This window comes from Gadus macrocephalus, chromosome 14 (assembly GCF_031168955.1).
Source record: "Gadus macrocephalus chromosome 14, ASM3116895v1".
NCBI classification, from domain to species: Eukaryota; Metazoa; Chordata; class Actinopteri; order Gadiformes; family Gadidae; genus Gadus; species Gadus macrocephalus.
In genome coordinates, this window is record NC_082395.1 from 15,748,329 (window position 1) to 15,771,291 (window position 22,963).

Genomic DNA, 22,963 nt, shown 5'->3' on the forward strand with positions numbered 1-22,963 from the left:
TAGGGATTATGGTGGCAACAATAAATGGGAAGAAACAAAAGGCCTGTTTCTTGCAACAGATCTCAGATGTCTGGATTAAATGTTAACAATCAGATAAACACACGATTTTCCTCATTGTCAACGTTAATCGAGCAGGAAGTTATACTAGGTCCCGACCGATATTGATTTTTGAGTGCCGATGCCGATGCCGATTATTTTCAGAGAAAAATTACGATTACGATTTAATCGGCCGATTTAAAAAAAAAAAAACTAAAAAAAAAAAAAACATATAAAACGTAGTTTTTGATACCTTAAATATACTTTAAACACTTTTGACGAATATGTGAATTGAATGCAGAACCTTTGAGTGTTTTAGAATACATTTACAGTCAAAAATTAGTGTAATGTAAAATGTAAAATAAATAACTAACTCCCAATGTGCTGCGCTCGTGAGCAGTGACTAACACGTGCGTGCTGAGCAGTATGGTCTCACCGTTAGAGTCTACAGTATAACAAATTAACATGGCCTGGGACCTAAAGAAAAACAGGCACAACATGCTCAAACAACGCGTCTTCTGTACATTGGTGAGGTGAGCGCGCAGCTGCCTGAGCGAGCGTGCTTTCATGTTGTACGGTAAAATTCAATCTCCTCTTTTTTACTCCAGCTAAAGTTGTTAGTTAGCAAGGCGAGTAGGAGTGCAATCTGCAGGATACTAATCGCAATAACATTTATAAAAAAATATCAAAAAAAAAATCGGTTGTAATCTGCGTCTTTTTGGCCGATGCCGATTATTTTCAAAAAGGCTATAATCGGCCGATTAAATCGGCAGGCCGATAAATCGGTCGGGCCCTAATATATACAATATATACAAATTCACGGTTTGTCTCAGTAGTAATGACTGCTCTGTTCTGAAGAGCTGTCAATAAAACCAGGAGCTATTATACAAATATACCTTGCGGATCTCATTCCCGTCTGTGAGCGTTTTCAGATAAGAACAGGGGAATATGCTAGTCAAGTCTTCATGTGTGGACCCCGGCAATGTCCCAGTAGCCTAGTTTGGAATACCCGACCACAAAGCAAGCCCGGTCGGTCCTGACTTTAAAGAGTCGCCTCGTGGGTCTAGGGCTATTGTTTTTTTATTGGAGGAGTACCTCAGTTACTTTAGCATTAAAACTTTGACTATTCATATTTTTTTATGATTATCGTAACTTGTGTCATTGCTGATGCGCATAATTATAATTATAAACAAGTTATCTCACAAGACTATAAATAATCTCTTAGGCATTCCAACAACCGATATGTCTCAAGGACTGAGAAGTCAAGGATATCCGTAAGTGATATACCGATTTCTATGACAAAAACCAGTGGAATTATGGGAAACCACTGCCATTTCCAATGATACAGAACCGAGAACAGATAATCGAGAAGTTGAGAATTTGAATTCTCCGAGTCCAATATAGTTCCATGTTCTCCACAAATAAAACGATTTCGATAAATCGTTCCTACTTCCTACATGACCAGACAGAAGTTAAAATTTCTATGTGGGTACTTAAAGTAAAATATAGACAAGCTTTGAGTATAATAAGGGAATTCTTCGGAAGAATGGTGAAATAAGTAATCTCCCCCATGTCATCTTCCCTCCACCCCATCTTCTACCTAGCCTAAGGGCTATGAAATTAAATAATATGATGCCTTATGAGAAAAAAGTACCCAATAATGTATTTGGCATGATTTATGATAACAAGAAGAAGAATTAACAGCCTGGTTTTCAGGCAAGGTTCAGGACTTGATATCTCCCTAGTCGTCATACTATACATTTAATATATCTATATTCTTTTGAAGATGTTTTGATGATTAAAAAAAGATTATACAATAGGCCGCACAAACAATCTACAAATCGTTTAATGCTGCAGATGCTTTACTCTTCCAGCTACTCAAACTACTACATAATTAATTCTTTGAATTACCCCGCTTACACACACCAGTGGAAATATTGGTCATACCAGGTCAAGGACACCTGCAGGAAAGTTAAGTAGCCATGGGACCTAAGCCAGACTTTTGAACAGCTCTCCCACTCTGCTTAGCAAGTGATAGTCTTCAAATGATATCAGAAATATTATCTGGTTTTACACTGCCATTGTGCATTGGGACAGTGAGAGAGCTAGACGGTATGTTTATTAAGTTCCACATCTCAAGGGCGCAGCGCATAGCGCCAAATTTAGGCATGACAGCAAAAAACGGAACAATACTGTCTTATGAAGAGAGGAAGATTGAAATGTGATGTAATTCTCTAAGAAAAATCATGAATGACAATCTGCATTTGTGCCATTCAAAAGCAAGACCAATATCCCTCCATGTCCAGTGGTGCAGAAAAAGAGCAATTTAAACTAATAAAACAGGTATTTACGTTTAGAGATGGAGAAAGCCGTTGGCAACAGGACTATTGGTTATATCTTGCAAAATAATCTAGCATCTTTTGGACCATCATTTGAGAGCTCCTGAAATGCAATAACTGTAGATATTAACAGATCCTCAAGTGTGTATGTGATTTAGGCCATTTTGGATCCAGAAAATCTGAAACTCCGCACAGCACAGTGTCTACCGTTTTGCTTGGCAGTTCAGAGGGCAAACCACATGCAAAACAATAGGCACAAGTCACCAAACGTTAACTTGACACCTTACCAATAGATGAGGCCTTTACCAAAACAGAGCAGTTAATGTTACATGGCATATTCTATTGTGGTGTAGCCAAGCAATGTTATCCCTGGTCAAAACCAACACACTAGAAATAACTTAATGACTGTGTTGAACGTAGTTGTAACTTGAAAATACTACTGCACAATTTATAGCGCTATATAATAACACCATATAAAATAATTTGATTCCACTTGTGGTGGTAGCTAGGGTTGCAGACTTTGTCACTATAAAATATGGGACAGAAATTGTCCTGGTAGCACGTCACCAGGACCCTTGCGCTATGAAACCAAGTGGTCACTGGACACCATGATCCATATGGTGTGCGGTGCCACTGCTTGTGATTGGATGACAGGGGATCTCAGCCATGGCGTGATCAGCATATGATCTACTGCTTTTGTTTCAGATCAACCATCTGTAAGGGTCTCCTGATCAGAGTAAAGTAGCAGATAATACAGTACAAGGGATGTCCCCTATGGGCGGAACCATTCCAAATACCTGCCCTACACAACAGTCCAACTACCAGTGGAGTCCCGTTATGGATGCAACTCAAATACTGTATACAAAATAGGTTACAATAAATGACGATATTTGTAGTACATTGATGGGAACTATTGCTGACCTTTTACACAAACATAAAAGCGCCAAAAAATAAGTAATTAGAACTCGTTGAGATTTAGAACGTGCATTTGACATTTCGATTTATGGTATTTGTGGCATGCTGATTGAGATTGATTCTATTCAGGAATTTTAAAAGGCTTCTTCTCTGCTGCGTAAAGCCAACAACAACAACCCTTCCTCCAGCTTATGATCATGTTGTGATTCAGAGTGTGTAGGAGGGGCTAGTCAAAGACTCTAATCATCACAGTCTCTCTCTGTGTGTGTGTGTGTGTGTGTGTGTGTGTGTGTGTGTGTGTGTGTGTGTGTGTGTGTGTGTGTGTGTGTGTGTGTGTGTGTGTGTGTGTGTGTGTGTGTGTGTGTGTGTGTGTGTGTGTGTGTGTGTGTGTGTGTGATGATAAACTATGACGCAGGCGTCAACATACTCTCAGAAAATATAAATGAAATGCATCATTGAGTCGCCTTGAGTAGCGACTCAATATATACTTGAGTGGCTGTTAGGCGGCCCACCCAAGTAAAGTGTGTGTGTCTGAAACACTGCATAAGCTTGGTCGCTGGTATGATCAATATTGAAATATATAAAGAATATAAAGAAACCGTCTCCACTGGATTACCGTTATTACCTGTTAAACCCCCCCGTTTTGCGTTAGGATGAAGGGGCTTTGCGAGGACTGATAACTCAGTGTCTCTGTGTCAGATATAGTCTCTCAATCTCTAACTTTTTCTTTCTCTGTCCAAATGTATTATACAATTACCTTGAACAACTCTACAGATTTATCTGGGTTTGAACATTATTTGGGATAATGCAAGGCAAGCACACAACTCAACAATGATATATGTCTAGCTGTTTTTACATATTTCATTGGGAAGTGTTACTATTGAAACTCGGCTCGAATGGAACTCATTTCCTAGTCAATTCAACAGACCAATGTTTGACTGCCTCTTATTCAACGGCAGAAAACAAATATACCATCGGTATATAGACAATTCTTATTAGTACATGCAAAGTACATAAAAAACAACAACAATATTTTGGCCGTAACATCTCCATAACACTTCTGTGAAAGAGGTGCTGTAGGTACATGATCTAGTAAGAGCTATTATCAGAGTGTTATTAGACATGGCTTATCCATCAATCTGCTATTTGTGATTGAAATGCGCTGAGAAAATTGCTGTACACAACAATCCTACTTAGTTCAGATATCAATGTATTGTGTCAGTGTTGGCCGTGAGGCTAAATCAATTCTCCCTGGGTAGGAGAATTGACTCAAAGCTTGTCTATATTTTACTTTGTACAAGTACCCACATAGAAATTTTAACTTCTGTCTGGTCATGTAGGAAGTAGGAACGATTTATCGAAATCGTTTTATTTGTGGAGAACATGGAACTATATTGGACTCGGAGAATTCAACCTAACAATTACAATCAAATTAATAAAATAAAAAAACAATAGATGGATGAATAGATGGAGGTGGTACACACAGGACATGGACACCAATTTCAATTTAAGACCGCTCCCGGCTGATTTCTGACCAATCAGGAAAACTCTTCCCTTACTGATTTGGAGAATACATCTTGACGGTCAACCCAACAGTTCTAAATGCCCAAAATTAATCTAAAATATGACATTGCTCATACAATCTTCAGACACATCTTATTCCAACATATCATATTCGCATAATGGTAAATTGGCAATAACGTTTTTATATTTAATTGAAGAGCAATATGCAATACATTCTAGAACATCTACATTTCCTTGACATGTTCCTATTACTCCCAGTTTTCCCTTGTCAACTTAAGATTGATATGATGTTGCATCATATCAGTTGAAATAGATAATGTCAAAAAGGAATACGACAGTGTTGAGTCAAAAAAGTGGCTCCATAGATTCTTTAGTAATGCAGGTACACCCATGGATTTACTGCAGTTCCCCTTGGGGAAGCTGCAGGGGATAGTGTCTAGCTGGGATCCAATGTAGAGCTACAAAATAAAAGTTCATTGCAGGTGTATCCAGTTAGGCGAGCACAATGACTCAAACGGAAAACCCTCTGCAACATTCATTCAGACATGAACCAACAAATTAAAGACTTTCTCTCATCGTCCACCATGCAAATTAATGAACAAAAATAAAAAAAATCGATGAATATGTTTATCATTTTGTTTCAAACTGTTGCAGGTCTATGGCAGACACTGCTGAATGGCAGCACAACATGCACCACAATATCTCAAACAGGCAAGGAAACAGATTCCTCCAAAAGTAATATAACACGAGACCTGAGCCCACAAGAATTCAACATAAACCTTTTAAGGGATGGTCGCCCATTAAGTGCACTTTCCCACTCCACCAAATAACATTGAAAACGGAGATGCTTTTACTTGGTACTTTCACCACAATTGCACCCAATGCAAAACCAACCCATTGTCCCGCCATCCCCTCATGGCGTATCCTGTTACCACACCATCCTCACCAGCACCTAGGCCCGTTCTACTCTTAGCAGTAAGACAACACCACCCCACTGAGGAGGAAGATCCCGGCTCTTGTGTTCACAAAGCTCCTTTCCTACTGGTTGTGATCAGATTGAAAACAAGGGAGAAAATACTGAATGGTTGGGCACGTTGAGGGCTTTAAAAGCTCAAAGAAGTAAAATACATAGAGAAAAAGGGATCAGGTAACAGTGGAAGAAGGAAAGGTAAGCATTACATAATGGCTAAGGAGGGTGAATTGTATTTCTGACAAGCTATACTTCACTTCAGAAGTACAACAAGAATTTCAGTCGGATAGGGTTATTAGAAGTAATTTTCTCCCGTGAGACAAATAATCTGTAGTTTACAAACATGTGGTTACCTCAAGAGAGGGTGTTAATCGTTCACCTATCACGTGTGATCTTGTTTATTATCTAGCCAAACATTTCCCTTCACAGCCCTTCATCTGTCTTTCCCTGGGTGTGGAGGTGCAAAGGTCCACGGGCATGCGTTTTTTGGTTAGGCCTTTATTGAGGGAATGGCGTTTAAAATGTCTCCCTTTTAAAACACAATAAAATCTAAACCTCAAGCTGCAGGGCTATTTTCAAACAACAAACAAACATACATACTTTTTGTTGTTACATTGGAGGTTATCCCTTTACTCGTTTGATCCCATTAAACCAATTTTCTTTCCTTTTGTTGAAAATAAGTAAATCTGAGAATCCTTCTTCCATCCTTCCCTTATAACTGAATGAATGGAACAAACTTTTTTTTTTTTTTTTATAAATTGCATCTCAGGCATTATAAAAATATTATTATAATTGTGGTCATGCATTAGGAAGGAAGGCATTGCATTTCAAATTAAACATAATAGAAATGAATGTCTTCTGAATATTCCAAAAGGATCCTTAAAGAAAATGTTTATCTTGTATCTTGTGCCCGTGCATTTGGGAGGAGGTTCCAGAGCTGAATATGTATTTTTTTTATAAAATGTTAAATCCGTAAAACATCTTTAAAATAATTATCCTATCATGTAGTGAAACAATATGGCTATGTCCATAATCCATAAAATCACTGCTGAAATGATCCTTGCTCAAAAACCGTCTGTTTTCAATAGGTGTTCCGTTCTGACTATTCTCCTTGTTTATTGGTCTTTCAGGAGATTTTAAATTTTTGATTACATTATACACCATCACTAGTTATCTGGAAAAGGTAAAGGAATAGTCTGATTTTTTTTTACAATTGATCCTCTCTAAATATATTGCTTACAGTCTTTTCCTCAATTCTTACAGAATGAATAAGATTGAAGCTGAATGGTTGACCCATTTTAAAGTTATTTAAAGAAACATTTAAATAATTGCCTGAGGGAAAATCAACATTGGAAGATCCTTCAGGAGGATTCAAGCCTTCAGCTAAGAGGTCTAGCCAGATCTAACAAAAAGCAATAAACTAGCTATAAAGTCTTTGAAAGGTCAGCGGTTCCCCCTACGAGTCATTAGAAACGAAAAGACTACATCAAGGGAATTCAAATACCCCCGCTATATATATTGACTAACCTCCAAATCGACACAGGTTTAACATTTTGCTTTGAATTGTGGACTGAACTCAACCTGACTATTACCAAATGGAAGAACATTGTATATGAACATTAAGAATTGTGAGGCCAAAAGCCTATACCAACGGCACCAATGCCACTGATTGAAAGGAATATGCTCAGGTAAGACCCACTCCATGACATAAAGGAAAGGATCCTTGCATGAATCCGTTCTTTACTCTGTTCAGAGAACTGGGACATTAGGTATATTTGATTGTGAAATATCTTGAATGTTTGAGATGATTCTGATGATCTGACTAACCCTTAAAAAAATAAAAAAGAGAATGAGTAATGTCAACGATTAAAACAAACGGCAGCGGGCCAATCTAGGCGTGGCAGATTTAAAACTCATCAAGTAGGAGACTTCCAACCCCCATGCCGGCACCATCCTCACACGACCAGAAACACACCCTAAGCTAGGGAGTCAGCCTGCCTTAACGATATTGGAAAATCTGAAATCACACTTGAATGGAGAGTCAGTCGTGCAAACGCAGGAAATAAATTACAAAATCTAGAACAAATGGCTTTGTTATCCCTGTACTGACCAAGTGAGCAAAAGATTAAAATATTTAAAGAGAGAACTGTCTGAAAAAACCTGTTTGGGTTGTTTACATACTAGGAAAACTATACGGCCGCATGCAATTGTTCATCCAGCTGTTGGCATTGATGGGCAACCATTTTTCTCTACCTAACTGATGCCTGTCAATGACTTAAATCACTGAAATGTATGTTATTTTTGTACACAGAACATTTTAAAGTTATTATCACAGAATAATAATGTTAGGTTAGGTGTGCAGGACAGAATTAAATCATAAACACTAATAATGATGATACAAAAAAATCGGAAATGTCTATTTATGAAGAAACTCATTATAGGGCAAAACATTTGATAAGGCCATGTTGGTGCAACCTGTAATAGAAAAAAAAATAGATCAAGGAATGTTGAGGAGTTAAAATATTATTCAAAAAGGATTGCATGGAATACCGTTTTGGTCACTTTCCATAGTGGGTTCTCTCCCTACTCTAAAACTAAAAATGTGGGAATGAGCATTGCTTCACGGTTTCATGTCATTACACGCCCCCCTCCTCCTCCATGCAAAATCCCTTTCCACCACTCCCCCCTCCAACTACATGTACGGCTACTTAAAATACGGCGTATATCGGATTAAATCTAGAAGCAGGAAGCAACCAAAGACTTTTCACATTTCTAGTTGGATATATGACGATAGATGAGCCAGTCTGTTTACGGATAGCTAAACAACAAACCAAGAAACACAATAATGAAGTGAAGTAGACCTAGCCTACGTATTCTCTTATCAATTAATACAACACCACATCCGAGTTGATTCAGGGGACAGCTCCTTCTATGCAAAAATGCGAGGCATTCCTTTCCAGAGGAGTTTTCCTCCCACTTAAAGAAGGCCAGCCAGAGCATTCATCACATGGCAGACAGCTTCACAGGCTCGTTGCCTTTCTCATGGTAATTGCTTGGAGCCCTACTGCGCAGTGCCCAACACCCACTGCACCCTCTGTAAGGGAGGACCATGTAGGCGCAAGTCCCGTCAGATAGCCTAATGCAACGGCAGCTAAACTATTGTATACATACAAAACACTCCCATTAAGCATGAGTTCATTTTGAAACACCGTCCCAGTATCACGATACAGTTAGACTAGTTTTAGGTATTCGTAACCAAAGGATAGGATTGTTGTTTACAACGTACAGTGCAGCCTAGTCTACACCCTAAAATCATTACCAGAAGAAGCACATGAGATACTAATGGGTTAGAGGCCCTCAGTAGGTTATCCCACATAACAACCAAAATATTGCTACTTTGTTGCACTGATTTCTATGAGAGTCCTACGGCACGGTGGAAGAACGCGGTGTATTTTTCCAATCTAGGCCATCTCATGTAGACCCTCACGAAGTATTCCATGTAGTTTACTTGGTAGGATAAACGGTTTACCTCCGTCCAGTATTAAAGCAGGTGCTTCTTGGTTTCAAATAGGCCGTAACAGCGGGAACTTGTCGGTGAATTAAACGACAAGGTCAGCGTTATGGTAGTATTGCATACAAATTAAGCAATAAGATACGATGGCAAAAAAGTTGAGCTACAGGCATAACATAACTTCAAATGAAGTTATACAAATTAAATAACGAATAACATGAAAGACAGATAATACATGCTACAACTTACTATGATGTTAACTTCATGCTTTTTCAGTCGATACTTGAGACTCTTCATTTTGTCTTGTTATTTCTTGATACGTTCTGTCGAAGTGTAGAAAATCCTTAAAAGCGCAGTTACTTAGGTACACTTCTAACTTATTTCTTCCCGTTTGGGTTCTTTTCACCTGACGCCTAACCACAAACTGAACGTACTTGTCGATGACCAACAGATCAGCTCACCCAATAGAACATCAGTGTCAGTGGTCGTTGTGGCGTTTAGACCAATGGGAGGCGACATATGCAAGGACTTCCTTGTTGACGACAGCGTCGCTCCTTGGGAACTTTTGAAAAGCTCTGGGACGACGTAGGACAGAGAGGCCTCCGGCGTCATCCTTACCTGTACAAAAAAACACCTGCATAATTGTTTCCGCGAAAAACATTAAAAAGAAGTTCAAATAAATGTTTACTTTTTTATGTCGTATTTAAGGCATGATAATTCGGGATCAGATACCGACGTTAGTAGGTGGCACACACACACACACACACACACACACACACACACACACACACACACACACACACACACACACACACACACACACACACACACACACACACACACACACACACACACAGGGAAACAACGCCCCCTGCTGAGGTTTGAGTGAAGGCAACCAGAATCGACCATCCAAAATTTGGATTGATACTATTTATTTGATTTGATGGCAATCAGAATGATTTATTGTATAGTGTATAAATTCATGTGTAAGCATTTTTTTTTTTTTCAGCATGACTTAGGCATGGTGGTTAATTTGCCTTTAAGACCACAGGACTGCTGTTAAGACTTGTATACCAACTTGGACATGCTCCAGTTTATCCAACATACAATCCTCAACATTCATTGTCCACTGAATGGCTAACAACGGTTTCTCTTTGTCTGGCTTAGGCTTCACTGCAATAGAGTGACCATTGGGTCTAGACTTCCACTGCTGTTGAAACGAAGTGAGATATAGCCTACTCGGGAGAAGTATCTCATTCAGAGACACTATATCTAGCTGACTTTATTAATAAACTTAATGACGATGAATCCAATCCATTTTGGGAAATCCTAAGCCTTTTCACATTTGTCTTAGTACACCCCATCTGCTTTTTTCTCTCTCCTCAAAATAGCTAAATGAATAAATGACCCTCATATTTGGAAAAAATATAAATAAGACGGACACATAAAACAAAAACTCACAAACAAATCATGTAAATACATCTTTATTACAAATGGAGAAAAAAAAACACAAGACACAATTCCAATGTCATATAAAAAAAATCTAAAACATGTGAGAATGCTCACTAAGACAAACATGCACATCCGACATCAAGTTAAAAAGACCACTGTAAAAATGGAACGTACAAAAACATCAAAAAACAGAACAGTCAACAAACATGTCCGTGGTTTATCACACGCGCGTCTTCTCCTTCAGCGACGCAGAGTAAACCAGTTTGAAAAAAAGAGAGAACCGAGAAAAATGTAAGAGTAGTGTGTCGCGGGTGAGTCCATGTTACAACATAACGAGCTGCTGAGTTCTCCACTCGACTTCCATTACTTCTAAGAGACGCGTCAGGCTTCTGATGAGGGTGCTTGAAAGAAGAGAGAAGAAAGATCCTGGAGGTTCGCTCCACTCGAACAGGGGGGCTTGTGAGGGCCGTGGTATGCTGTGTTGGGGCTGTCTGAGGACAGGAGACTGTAGTGCACCCGGGAAGCTCTCACACAGCCTTGCGGTGGTACTCGGGCGGGGCCACCTCGTAGTCGCTGGCACTGAACAGCGTGGACAAGTTCTTCACCAGGTACCTGCATTCAAACACAGCAGGAGATTGCATGGGAATGATTATTTTTTGCGTAAATGACACACACACACACACACACACACACACACACACACACACACACACACACACACACACACACACACACACACACACACACACTTTTTGTTTTATAATGGGAGAATGCCGGGACATAAGAGGATCGCCATGTTGCAGAAGAATGAACACTATTCCATGGCCATAAGCTATTCCACCAACATTAGTTGAAGGTCTACAACTCTGACAGCGTTTGAGATAAGAGTCCAACCAGAGGAGAATTTAATTACATTGCAGTCCTTCTACACACAAAAAGGGACCGGCATAATATGTGTATTTAGCATCATCAAGACAGAGTTAATCATAGACTTAATCATCTTTTGGCATGTGTTTGTATGTATTCAAAACTAATTGATTGACATTATTGCAAATACACAGTCGAATTAAACCTAATAACCATTACCTATGGGGAAAATATGCCAACAAAACTCATATTTTAGGAGTCCATGAGTAGAAAATAGGGTTTTACCTGGATAGACAAAGTGATTGAATAAGCAGAGAAATTATATTGAAGATGTAACCTATACAAAGATATTTTCTTTGGCAACATATCTTTAATAGCTAATTGCCTACAGGACTTTAATTGGTCAATGCAAAACCCCATTGTATGGCTGAGTGTTGGTGCTCTATAGACAATGGAACCTAATATGAAATAATACTTCAAATACTTTCTTGAACAGTCTGTGATTCATTAAATAAATGAATCACCGCACATCAGCTACCATTAATGCCCGAGTTTCTCTATCAAAATTCTTCAATCATGACTAAAAAGCCGAGCAACCCGCAAATCCCTGGCGCCATTACCCTCACAGCCACTCAAGCTCCTCTCTGGAGTAGATCTAGTTCTACTTGCACACTGGTCCATGTATCTGTCCCCGCAATGGGAAATATGTTCAACAAGCAAATGTTTGTTAATTAAAATGAACAGATAACAGGTGTGGCTATGGTTATGTTAATCTGCAACTTTTCTCATTCGATTGTCGTGTTGCGTTGTTCCACTGTGGTGTCATCTATTGTATTGTTGTCAGGTAAGTGTTGTCAGGTTAGTTGTTGCTTGGAATGCAGAGTGAAGGATTAAGACCATTTCAAGACTCCCCTGGTAACGGCGTATCCAACTCAAGGGCTATACTCACTTGAGGAAGTCCTGGAGGTAATTCAGCAGAAGAGCCAGGCTTTTCTCATCCAGCGGCGTGTAGGCTAGCATGGCTCCGATGCGCACTGTGAAAACAAAACAAGACAAACAGTTTGGCGTTTGGAAAACAAATTCTTGAAAACAAATAAAAGGCTTCTCCATAGATACTCTACGATTTGGTCTCTTGAGGATTGATGATGCAGATACCAAGCAACTCTGAGAGTTAACTGTCAAATCAGAGCACACAAACAGTAACAAAGAGGTCCCATTATGCTAGGCGTCAGAGGTATTATGTTAATCAGTAGATAGAGATAGGACACATTAGAGTAAAATAAGAACATTCTTATACAACGCAATAAAAAAATCATTCAATGTTTCTTTTACGACCCCCTGCCATTTCAAACAAGGCCGAAAAAGATGGAAGGGAACAACATTTCACACATCACTGCAGCCAAAAGAGATGCTCAACTCTTACAATCAATTACAAGCCTGCAAGACAGATGCACGCTCAAAGTGATGTGAAGTTGTCTGCATCATTAATACTGCAATTCCACAGTCACTCATTCGGTTAGTCAGCAGTGTTTTTTTCTCAAATCAACAGCAATGCTTCGTTGATGATAAGTTTTATTTAGCTATATCTGTAGATTAGTCTTGTTCGAATAGACATTGCAGGTGACAAGAAAAAATTAGCTGTGGTTTTTCATAATAATATTATGAAAAACCACAGCTAATTTTTTCTTGTCACCTGCAATGTCTATTCGAACAAGACTAATCTACAGATATAGCTAAATAAATTATAATAATAATAATTATGTAATAAGTCACGTGTAAGTTATGTGTGACATGCAGCATTTAGCTTGATTTGGCATCAAAACATGCCTATAAAAGATAGATTCCGTCTTTACTCGAATGTTGGATGCATACATCATGTCAATGAAGTCTGCCTCATTACATCATCTCCACCTCAGCAGACCTCAAGTAAGACATGTTGGAAGTTGTTCTTGCGAGTGTGTGTTAGTAGTGTGAGTGTGTGTTCCCATTAAATACATTACATACAACCCTCAACCGGACCATCCAGTCAGTTGAACAGATTTTTAGCTGTTGCAGACTTGTTCGTTATGGCCAAAGCATCGGAAGTCCTGCGAGACTCTTGGTTAAAGATAGTGAAGTTTCACCATTAGACATCCTTTGCCAGCTTGAAGAATACTAATTTGATTTCTGGCCTGCCAGGTGGCGGGGATTAGAGCGATCAGATTAGAACTGATATACTCCTAACAGGGCTTACATTGAAGATGATAATGGCTTCTATGAAATGACCCTTCTATACCTTATCATAGTCTTTTGAGTTTCTTTCCGGGCCAAGAGTATGCCAAAATTGGGAAGTTGGCCAAGCTTCAACAAAACCCAGGGTTTTCCACAGCACTTTACAGCTTAGGCGGCTGCCTAAGCAACTCATTCCTGCTGCCTTAACTACGACGTAAAATATATATAGTAAATATTATACAAAAGTATAAAATAATCTACACTTCATTCACTCTCTGTGTATAGATCAGGCAGCAGGGCAACAGACTGACAGCCTGCACGAAAATAAGAAAAGAATGTTCCACCTGTGAAAGAGGGTCAGACAGCGCCTCCCCCCTCCCCAATTACATGACCAACATGACCTTTACATTAACATGACTTCAGGTAGGGTGCAGCTGTCTGCATTGGTTGGAAGCTGCTCATCACGAAAGTAGCATTCAGATGTAAATTGCACAACAATTCGGTGCGCAATCAGTCAGCGCTCTCCATTTCCTGGACACGAAAACAATCAGTAGAAATGAAGGGCAAAGAAAGGTTGTGCGTCAACGTATCGCCAAGCTTATCTCAAAGCACTCTGCAACGACTCAATACAGAGCACTTCCACTTTGTGTTGTGCAGGGTGTGCGTGCGTGGGTGTGCGCGTGTGTGGGTGTGCGCGTGTGTGGGTGTGCGCGTGTGTTGGTGTGCGCGTGTGTGGGTGTGCGCGTGTGTGGGTGTGTGCGTGTGTGGGTGTGTGCGTGTGTGGGTGTGTGCGTGTGTGGGTGTGTGCGTGTGTTGGCGTGCGCGTGTGTTGGCGTGCGCGTGTGTTGGCGTGTGCGTGTGTTGGTGTGCGCGTGTGTGTGGGTTCTCCGTACCGAAGAGGCGCAGCAGGTGGGGCGCTCCGTAGACCTGGGACACGGGCGTCTCGGGGCGCTCGGCCAGGATCTCGGCGTATTGGGGTCTCTCGAACTTGTAGAGCAGTTGGGTGCCCAGCATGACGTTGAAGTACTCCCGGATCCCTGCGACCACCTCGCCCACCGCGTACTCCCTGAGAACGACACAGGGGAGCCAGGCTCACAATCAGCTCGCTGGAGGGAAACCACAAGGCAGTCCATGGGACTTTATGACGGTTTGAAACTGCAAAAAAAATTAAATAAATATAAAAGGTGTTGTAGGTCATGATTCGAAAGTTGTTAGGAGAGGGAGCAGAAAAGGGCTAAATATTCTTAGTCTCGTCACCTTCTCCCTCCTGTGGCATTCCTGTGATTGACAGGTAAACCTGCGATTGACAGTCAAGACTGATTCCCACAAACTTATCAGGAAGAGATGCTCTGATTGGTCACTTGCTGTATAAAAACCAGGTAGGCACAGTCAACTCGCATTTCACTCACAGGATGGCTACAGCATTTCGCACAAATTACACACAAAATAAAGCTCTCACACTTTTCCTACAGCCCATATTAGGGAAAGAGAGGGACGGCCTCTGATTGAGTGCCAGTTAAGGTTTTGGGATTTGGGGTACCACTACCAAATCATCCTAGAGATAACATTAAAAAAAAGTCTGCAAATGCTAAGGTCTTTATCAAGGGTCATGCTTGGTAAAAGGCTTAGTTTGTTTACACTCCCTGGGCAGAAATGGAGTTGGAGAGGGTGTGTGGTGGCTTTCTGTGAGACGGGTACTTAAAAGTGGCAGTAGTACGTTAAATGTAGTAGCTGTGTGTTTCAGCGCTACCGTTGGACTTACTTGTTGTCGTTCGAGTTTCCTTTAGATTTCTTGTAGTTTGCATAGTCCTCCAAGACTGCTTCAATGTTTTTCTTTGCCGGTAGGTGAAACAACTGTAAAAAATGTATTACAAAAATAAAAAAAATTAACAACAATATAATCCTTGACTTTTGTTCCCAACAAAATCAAAAACACAAACTTGTTAATCTGTCAAATCATCTCTGTAAAATGGATTTACTTTGATAGGGTACAATTATTTTATTGTTACACTATGCTCGAAATCGTCTTTGTTCCAGGACCAAAAGTATGCACACGAAATTAGGCAAGATTAGAATTTGCCGGACATCGCCAGACAAATTCTGAAATGTGTGATAGTTTGGACATACAACCAATCAGAGTAATGAAAAGGGACCATTGGCGACACCCATGCTAGTTGTTCGTGAAGATGTCTCAACAGCGCTTTCATAGGGCGCACCGTCATTGGATCAAACCTGCCCCATATTGGATAACTGGTTTACGATTGGTCTGACTGGGGCAAGAACTGCTGGAAACCAGTCTGAACACGAGGTGGTCCGGACGCATGTTAGAGCAAATAACAAAAAGGTGCTTGAAGATTCCTCTGGTTTCCAGGCTCAATTTGAATTATAACAGAACATATATATAAATTGTAGACATTGTTTGTTCAAAAAGCAGTACTGCAGCATATCCTAGTTAAACGTTGTCTCCATGGCCATCGAAAAACATATAAGTGACAAGAGTGAATGTCATAGTGTTATGTGATTCAATGTTCAGCCATCTCAATTATAACCCTTGCGTACATTATCACCCTTGCGTACACATAAAACAGGGACGGAAAGAGGCATACGCTAGCCAGGGAACTAGATATATCTGTGAAGTCATGTATTATTTGCTCTGGCATATCTTCACCCCCACTGTTGAGGAATTTTCATAAACAATAAACGTTGCTGCCGGTGTTGTGTTAGATATTTCTTTGCTCTGATTGATGGTAGGTTAATCCAATGCGTCCAGAGGCATTTTGTATTGCGTCATTTGATAACACCCCTTGGAAACCGAAGATGATCTGATGATCCAGTCTAATAGGCATTTGCGAAATGGTCCGGCGATATCAGGCTAGGCGCACACGCCACTTCCAACGCAAGATATGTGATCTATAAAAACAAATTAGGCAAGAATGTGCGCATCTGTATGTAACTCTAACCCATATGTCAAAACATTTGAGACAGGGGAAGTTAGCTAAGCAGATGCTGAGGGGTTAAATAGAAACCAGATAGTATAATGAGGCCTGTAACACATTTCATTTAACCTCGTATCCAACTTTCAGTATATATCCACTTTATCATGAACATCCCAAGCAGCTATTTATTTGAATACCATTTGTGGCTTGTAGTGAGCCATAACTATTCTATAAGCAACTCTCAAATGACAAGATATAGTCCAGCCAACTCCAATCTTAAATCAAAGTCAGCTCAATATTTAATCAGTGCTTTCTCACCACCAATCCCGGAGTGCAGAGGAAAGGGCCGGACTGTATGGTAACTAACTGATGAAATGATCATCATCGGTTGCTGAGATCCAAGTTAACGTAAAATATATTGAAAGAATTGCAGCAAGCGTTAATACATTTTTTATATTGTTATCAACGTTTTAGCTATTCTTTATGTAAATACTCTGCAGTGAACACGACTGTCCTTTTTTAACTCCGCCTCACGTCCCCCGAGTGCTGTATCAGAAGATGTTCTCTGTCTGCCTCTTGGTTGTTGCCTTGGTTCTCCGTAACACACTATTAATTAACAGGATCATTGTTATGCATAAATCATTTAGCACTTTGAATTAACCCTTTATGGTTGAGTTTCAGCATGTGAAAGGCTGGCTATCAGGCTGAACCACGTCTGCACACTTCTTGGTGGACTGATTTATAATAGGATATTAACCTGTATACCTACAGCTTTATGGGTCAGAATTATTTTGGGCAGAAAGCAAAAAAAAAAAGTTGTATCTGCCCATTACTGCGTTCCATTATTGGCCAACATAAAGGAGAGGGTAGCACATCAAAACTACGGCACCTTTGAGACATAATATAATAAATAATATAATATATAAAATTGTCGTGCGTGTGTGATTTTTCCAAGACAACCGTGTCCTCTAAAAGGACATACACCTTTGTTCTGTGTATCCGGTGTGTGATTGTTAACCTGTTTCTGCCGGGTGATGAGGTCCCAGTCATCCACTAGCCAGGGTTTTAGCTCCTCTGGGATCTTCACCTTCACCTCCACACGGTTGGTGAACATCTCCTCCTGGACACAAGACAGATTTGAAATAAACGCATCTACAAGATGTACACACAACCTTTCTCAGAAAGACTCTACGTTCAAAAGGATTTCACCCATGACGCTCCATTCAAATCTGTTGCTGCAAGTGGGCAAATAAATAGATTGTGCACATGAAAAAACCTTGAGTGCCATGGAACTGATCAGGCACATACACAAAGTAAATAAATAAAGTGGGTATCTTCTATTTGAATAAATACATATAATTCCCACTGTAGACTAACGATTAACAAAAATGTAATAATCATGCAATGGATGATTAATATGTGGTGTATTACTGTATAGAGGTAATAGGAAATGTATCTGAGGACCAGAACTTGCTTGAGTCACCTGGCCCTCGCAAAAGTGTGTGGTATTGCAGTACTGGAATGCCCCATTTCCACTGCAGGGTGCGGAACGGATCGGATCGCAAAGGTGCGGTAGGGAGGGGGCGGTATAGCCCAGCTCAGTTCCGAGGTCGCGTTTCCACTGCCGACAGTACCCTTGGTGGTAGCCCGGATGTCGATCGCCGCGGCAGCTACGTAAACATCGTAAACAACGTCTTCCTCCCCAAGAATGCAGACGAGCGTCTCCACCTCCTTGTTCGCCCAAGCAAGCTTTTTACGCGACATGTTAATTGTAAAGAATAATACCTCGAGGCTACTGTTTGTTTGTTTTTATCCCCGCGTCACCCGGAAGTGACGATTCTGTCGACCAATCAACGTAGGGGGGGTGTAGCTAGAATTTCACAGGACCCTTTCAGGCGTCTGGTCTCGTTTTGGGTACCGCAACGGAGGAGTCCCGAGAATGGGGCCGGAACGGGTACGGCAAAGTCCGGGTCACGCCCACTTTTGGCGGTGGAAACGCGACCCGACCCGCACCTTTGCGATCCGATCCGTTCCGCACCCTGCAGTGGAAACGCGGCAGAAGAATTGGTATGGAGGATTGGACTTTGCAACATACACTTTCAACAGTGGCATCTGCCCGAGCCCTCTTCTTCCTCGGTCCCTGGGGCATCTCTCCGGTGCTAGTGCCCTCTCCTGCCCCAGGGGCTGCAGAAAACACAGACACACACACACACACACACACACACACACATTTACAGTTCCACATGGATAATCAATGGTAAAGGAGGATGCTCTATCCACAAGTGAAAAGCTTCTCTTACTCTTCTGCTTGCTCTTCTTTGCTTTCCTTTAAAAATAAAAAGTGAAGTTGTGTTAATCTGAATTGCATACGCATTGAAAAAGTTATGAAACAAAGTATCTTAAAAGACGCGGGCGGTGGGACTCACAGATCAACATTTTTCTGCTGCACTGCAGCAATCTTTTTGCTTGGTGCTGCCCCCCTCATCTTCCCCTCAACATAATGATCCCTGTTGAGCAAATCAGAAAAAACACAGGCATAGGTCTGGTCAACCCTTGACCTAATCATTGACATGTAAAAGAGGCATTTTTTTCTGATCCATCAGGTAAATATAGGGCAAACAGTAGCTAGGCAACAGGAGATATTCAAACATACTGCTACGTTAAATGGGGTCTGATATACTGTGGTGTGACAAGTGCCAGGCATTTCTAAATACATGCATTATTTATCCTTGTTTTAAAAACTAAAATTATGGTTCATATTATTGGTAACGTCTCTTAAAAGATAATTGTTTGTTATGGCAAAAGCCTCACTTACTGATTGGCCTTTTGAAGCTCTTTTTGTTTTGCAAGGTTGCTGTCCACATATTTGAGAACTCTGCTTTCAGGAACCCATTCATCCCAGCTGAAAGGAGAAAGTGTTTTTTTATGTTGCAGCACTAAAAACACAAAAATCAAGATCATAACACCATTAATACTCCAAGGCTTTATACATTGGAAGGGGACAATAACATTGTATTTGAGGTAGTAGAGCTTACTTTTTGTTCCATCCGCTGTAATGAATGAAGTACTTGATCTGCTTTTCCTTGATATTGATCTTCACACACTGTAATGCAAGTATCTATATTAGCAAAGAAATATTAACTGGTTTCATGTCTTGTTGTTGCAGCAAACCAATACGTAAGAAGCGCGCAATGACAAACCTTTGCCTCGTAGAGCAATGGCCCATGAAAACACAGGACTCTTTCCCCTGAAACGAAGCACAGGTACACAAATATTGTATAGGTCTAATCACTGTTTACCAGTAACATAGATGCTATAGATATTACTTTGAATATGTATATTTGAAAACTGATGTTAATGTAATCACATGCACCCTTCTTGAGTTCACGTACGTACTGAATCAGCTGGGCAACAAAAGCTGCCGCTTTGTCTTTCGTCCAATCACAATGCAGCTGCTTTAGCTAAGCAAGCTAACATACGGCAGACAGATAAACTAAGGTAAATAATCCTCTATGTCAAACTCTGCTGTTAACGTTAGCTTTCTATGCATAGCGATTGCTGATTCGTTTCACATTTAATGCAATTTTCGCAATAATATAGATATTGGAAACTGGGCTTCAACAAAAAAACAAACCCGCCCCCTCTGGAAAACGGGAACGAATTCAGTTTATATCAGTACATCATTTCCCGTTGTACAAACCTTCTGAAAACTTAGGTTTAGGGTCCTGTTTTGGCGCCATTCACAGACTCAACTGATCGGATCTCTGGATGATCAAATTCACACATTGCCAGTTTCCATTTCATCCAAATACAACACTGGAGGAGGATGTGGTTCGTCCATGGATTCGCCGCCGCCCTCGTCTCTCAAAACGCTTCCGGGAGGCGCCAGTCACGTGACTATGCCTGACGTAGTCATCCACGACGAGCACAACGACTCAAGTAAGAGCATTAGACATTAAATTCCGCATTTTGTTGTAGTAGAAGGTCATACTATTTACATTACCGAATTTAATTGCACTATAAACCTGGTGATGGTGAAAGACAAGGACCGTTTTTTTCGCATGCATTGTAAATGCACAGGAATGACGTTGGTGCTTGAAACCAATGACAATGTCCAAGGAGAAATTGGATTAACGTGGGCACTAGGCTTGTGAAAAAACCTGATTTATTGGCCTTTAATTGTTGTTAGTGGTCATTATTCAAAAGCCACTAATGAAGAAATTGATTAATTATCTTATCTAATATTCAAGGTAATAAAAAAAAAGGGTGAACGTTCTTTGAAAAAAGTAGTAGTAATTACATTTTTCATCAACTCGGGCTGAACAATTAGGACATCCATGCTGATCTAAAATGAACTTGTTTTATTTTTACACGAATGGCTTTACTTGAGGCACATCAACGTCTCCAACGTAAGGCCTATTGATTACTTTTCCCACCCCCTTAGATACAGTTTTGTTCGATTTATTCGCTTAAGCATGAATAATTTACGCACCCCTCATCCATCCCGCTACTATTTATTCATTAATTTGCTCCTTCGTTCAAAATAACGTAACAGTTGGTTTGCCTATATAGTCCCCCTTGGCCTATAATAAGAATGTGTAAACTTATCCATGGTATTGATTTTTTAATGAGTCTTAATAATGACACACAGAAACTCCCCGAAATAATATTTGCGTAAATGCCTAGCCTACCTGCAGTCAGGTTCATTTCAAAGGGTGTGACATTTGAACTTAAGAATTCATTATCTAATGTCGCGTTTCTGAATGCTCTATAGAGTGGCGAAGTCACGCCCCTTCCGGTAGGGCTCATGGGACCTATGAGATCGAAAAATATGAATGGGTGTCAATGGAGAGAAAATAATTATTTTCTGGTCCCAGTCTTTATATGCCCTGGATTACACATATGTTGTTTGTGGATTTAAATGATAATTTTTCATGCAAAGAAAACTAAAAATGTTCGTGAAGAAGTTTGATAATTTTAGGTTTTATGTGAGGCCGCTATGTGAACTACAGCTCTTCGCTGCTCTCGACGCATATGATATACGTCACCACACCCGCCCTTGGAACCTCTTTAATATGTCCATGCTTGGAACTCGGTACAGAGATGGCGATCTCTCTGCCCCACTTCACCGCTTTTTCCAAGGGGAGGATAAAAGCATCGAAAGAGGTGAAAACCATTATAAATCGGGGCACGTGCAGAGTTTCAGTTATGCCGATGGGAAGATTGTCGGTCTTCTCCACGCCAGTCGCAGGTAGCGTGACGTCACATACGAGCCGTGTAGTCTTTCTCGTTGTGTTTTCTCTACAGCCTTTATCTGAACAATTGCGCAATAAACGGTCGAACTCTTTGCATGAAAAATTATCCTTTAAATCCACAAACAACATATGTGTAATCCAGGGCATATAAAGACCGGGACCAGAAAATAATTATTTTCTCTCCATTGACACCCATTCATATTTTTCGATCTCATAGGTCCCATGAGCCCTACCGGAAGGGGCGTGACTTCGCCACTCTATTGACTTGAAGTGTTTTGTTTTGTTCGTGTGTGTCCATGTCCATAATTGTCCAACATTATATTTTTCCAAAATTCCCCTCTGATCAATAAAGTAAAGGTGCCATGGCATGAAAATTTCACTTTATGAGGTTTTCTAACATAAATATGAGTTCCCCTATCCTGCCTATGGTCCCCCAGTGGCTTCTTGCGTTCGGTGTAAAACGAGCACTAGGTTTTCTGCTCGCCTTTGAAAAAACGGAGGCTCAAGCGCGCTAATTTGGAATGTGGTTTCATATGTCGTTACATATAATTTACTCTTATCATTTTCAAGACTTATTATGCAATACTTGCTTATTGTTTATTGTTTAATGTTTATCCTTTGTTAAGATCGTGCGCAACGAATAGGCCTACGAATACCAAGACAAATTCCTAATATGTGTAAATATATTTGGCAATAAACCTTTTCTGACATAGCATCTAAGCTCCTCCCCTTACTCTGCCTGGCCCGCCCAGATAATTTGGCCCGCCAATGAGACACGACCGTGCGAGCGCCACACGTTGTGTGTGTGTGAATACAAACACTGTAACGCAAGTGTTTCTTGTCGGTTGTTTGACGTCTCTTGTATTTCCACAATGAGACTGTAGTGGGGGTTATCTCAGCCATGGTTGAGAAGGAATTGGGAGAAAGGAACTTTGGCTTTGACTCCC

General features: G+C 40.5%; 2 protein-coding genes across 4 annotated transcripts in view; both read right to left on the reverse strand.

Annotated features, from left to right (window-relative positions):
- Window positions 1-9,753, reverse strand: part of uacab (uveal autoantigen with coiled-coil domains and ankyrin repeats b) — a 41,439-nt gene extending 31,686 nt beyond the window's left edge. For both annotated transcript variants that reach the window (XM_060072141.1, XM_060072140.1), the window contains exon 1: window positions 9,545-9,753. In XM_060072141.1, coding sequence (XP_059928124.1) covers window positions 9,545-9,592 — 48 coding nt within the window. In that variant the 5' untranslated portion in view covers window positions 9,593-9,753. The remainder of the gene's footprint in view (window positions 1-9,544) is intronic.
- A 1,010-nt stretch (window positions 9,754-10,763) lies between these two features.
- Window positions 10,764-20,685, reverse strand: LOC132472504 (mortality factor 4-like protein 1). Of its 2 annotated transcripts, XM_060072143.1 has the most exons (12): window positions 20,462-20,685; window positions 19,962-20,008; window positions 19,797-19,864; window positions 19,577-19,663; window positions 19,188-19,268; window positions 19,062-19,087; window positions 18,857-18,945; window positions 17,780-17,881; window positions 15,588-15,679; window positions 14,719-14,891; window positions 12,564-12,648; window positions 10,764-11,359 (listed from the first exon to the last, which is right to left on the reverse strand). In XM_060072143.1, the coding sequence occupies exons 1-12, from the start codon at window positions 20,499-20,501 to the stop codon at window positions 11,275-11,277; spliced, it is 975 nt and encodes a 324-aa protein (XP_059928126.1). In that variant the 5' UTR covers window positions 20,502-20,685; the 3' UTR covers window positions 10,764-11,274. The 2 variants fall into 2 exon arrangements, with proteins under 2 accessions (XP_059928126.1, XP_059928127.1); XM_060072144.1 differs by lacking the exon at window positions 20,462-20,685 and having other exon boundaries at window positions 19,577-19,697.
- Window positions 20,686-22,963: the final 2,278 nt, after the last annotated feature.

Excerpts from the sequence above, each read along its gene's own strand:
- LOC132472504 (XM_060072143.1), bottom strand. The coding sequence starts at position 20,501 with ATGGCGCCAAAACAGGACCCTAAACCTAAGTTTTCAGAAG. Across the intron at positions 15,680-17,779 it reads TCATCACCCGGCAGAAACAG|TTGTTTCACCTACCGGCAAA; the intron begins GTTAACAATCAC and ends CATTTTTTACAG. Across the intron at positions 14,892-15,587 it reads GGAAACTCGAACGACAACAA|GGAGTACGCGGTGGGCGAGG; the intron begins GTAAGTCCAACG and ends TGTCGTTCTCAG.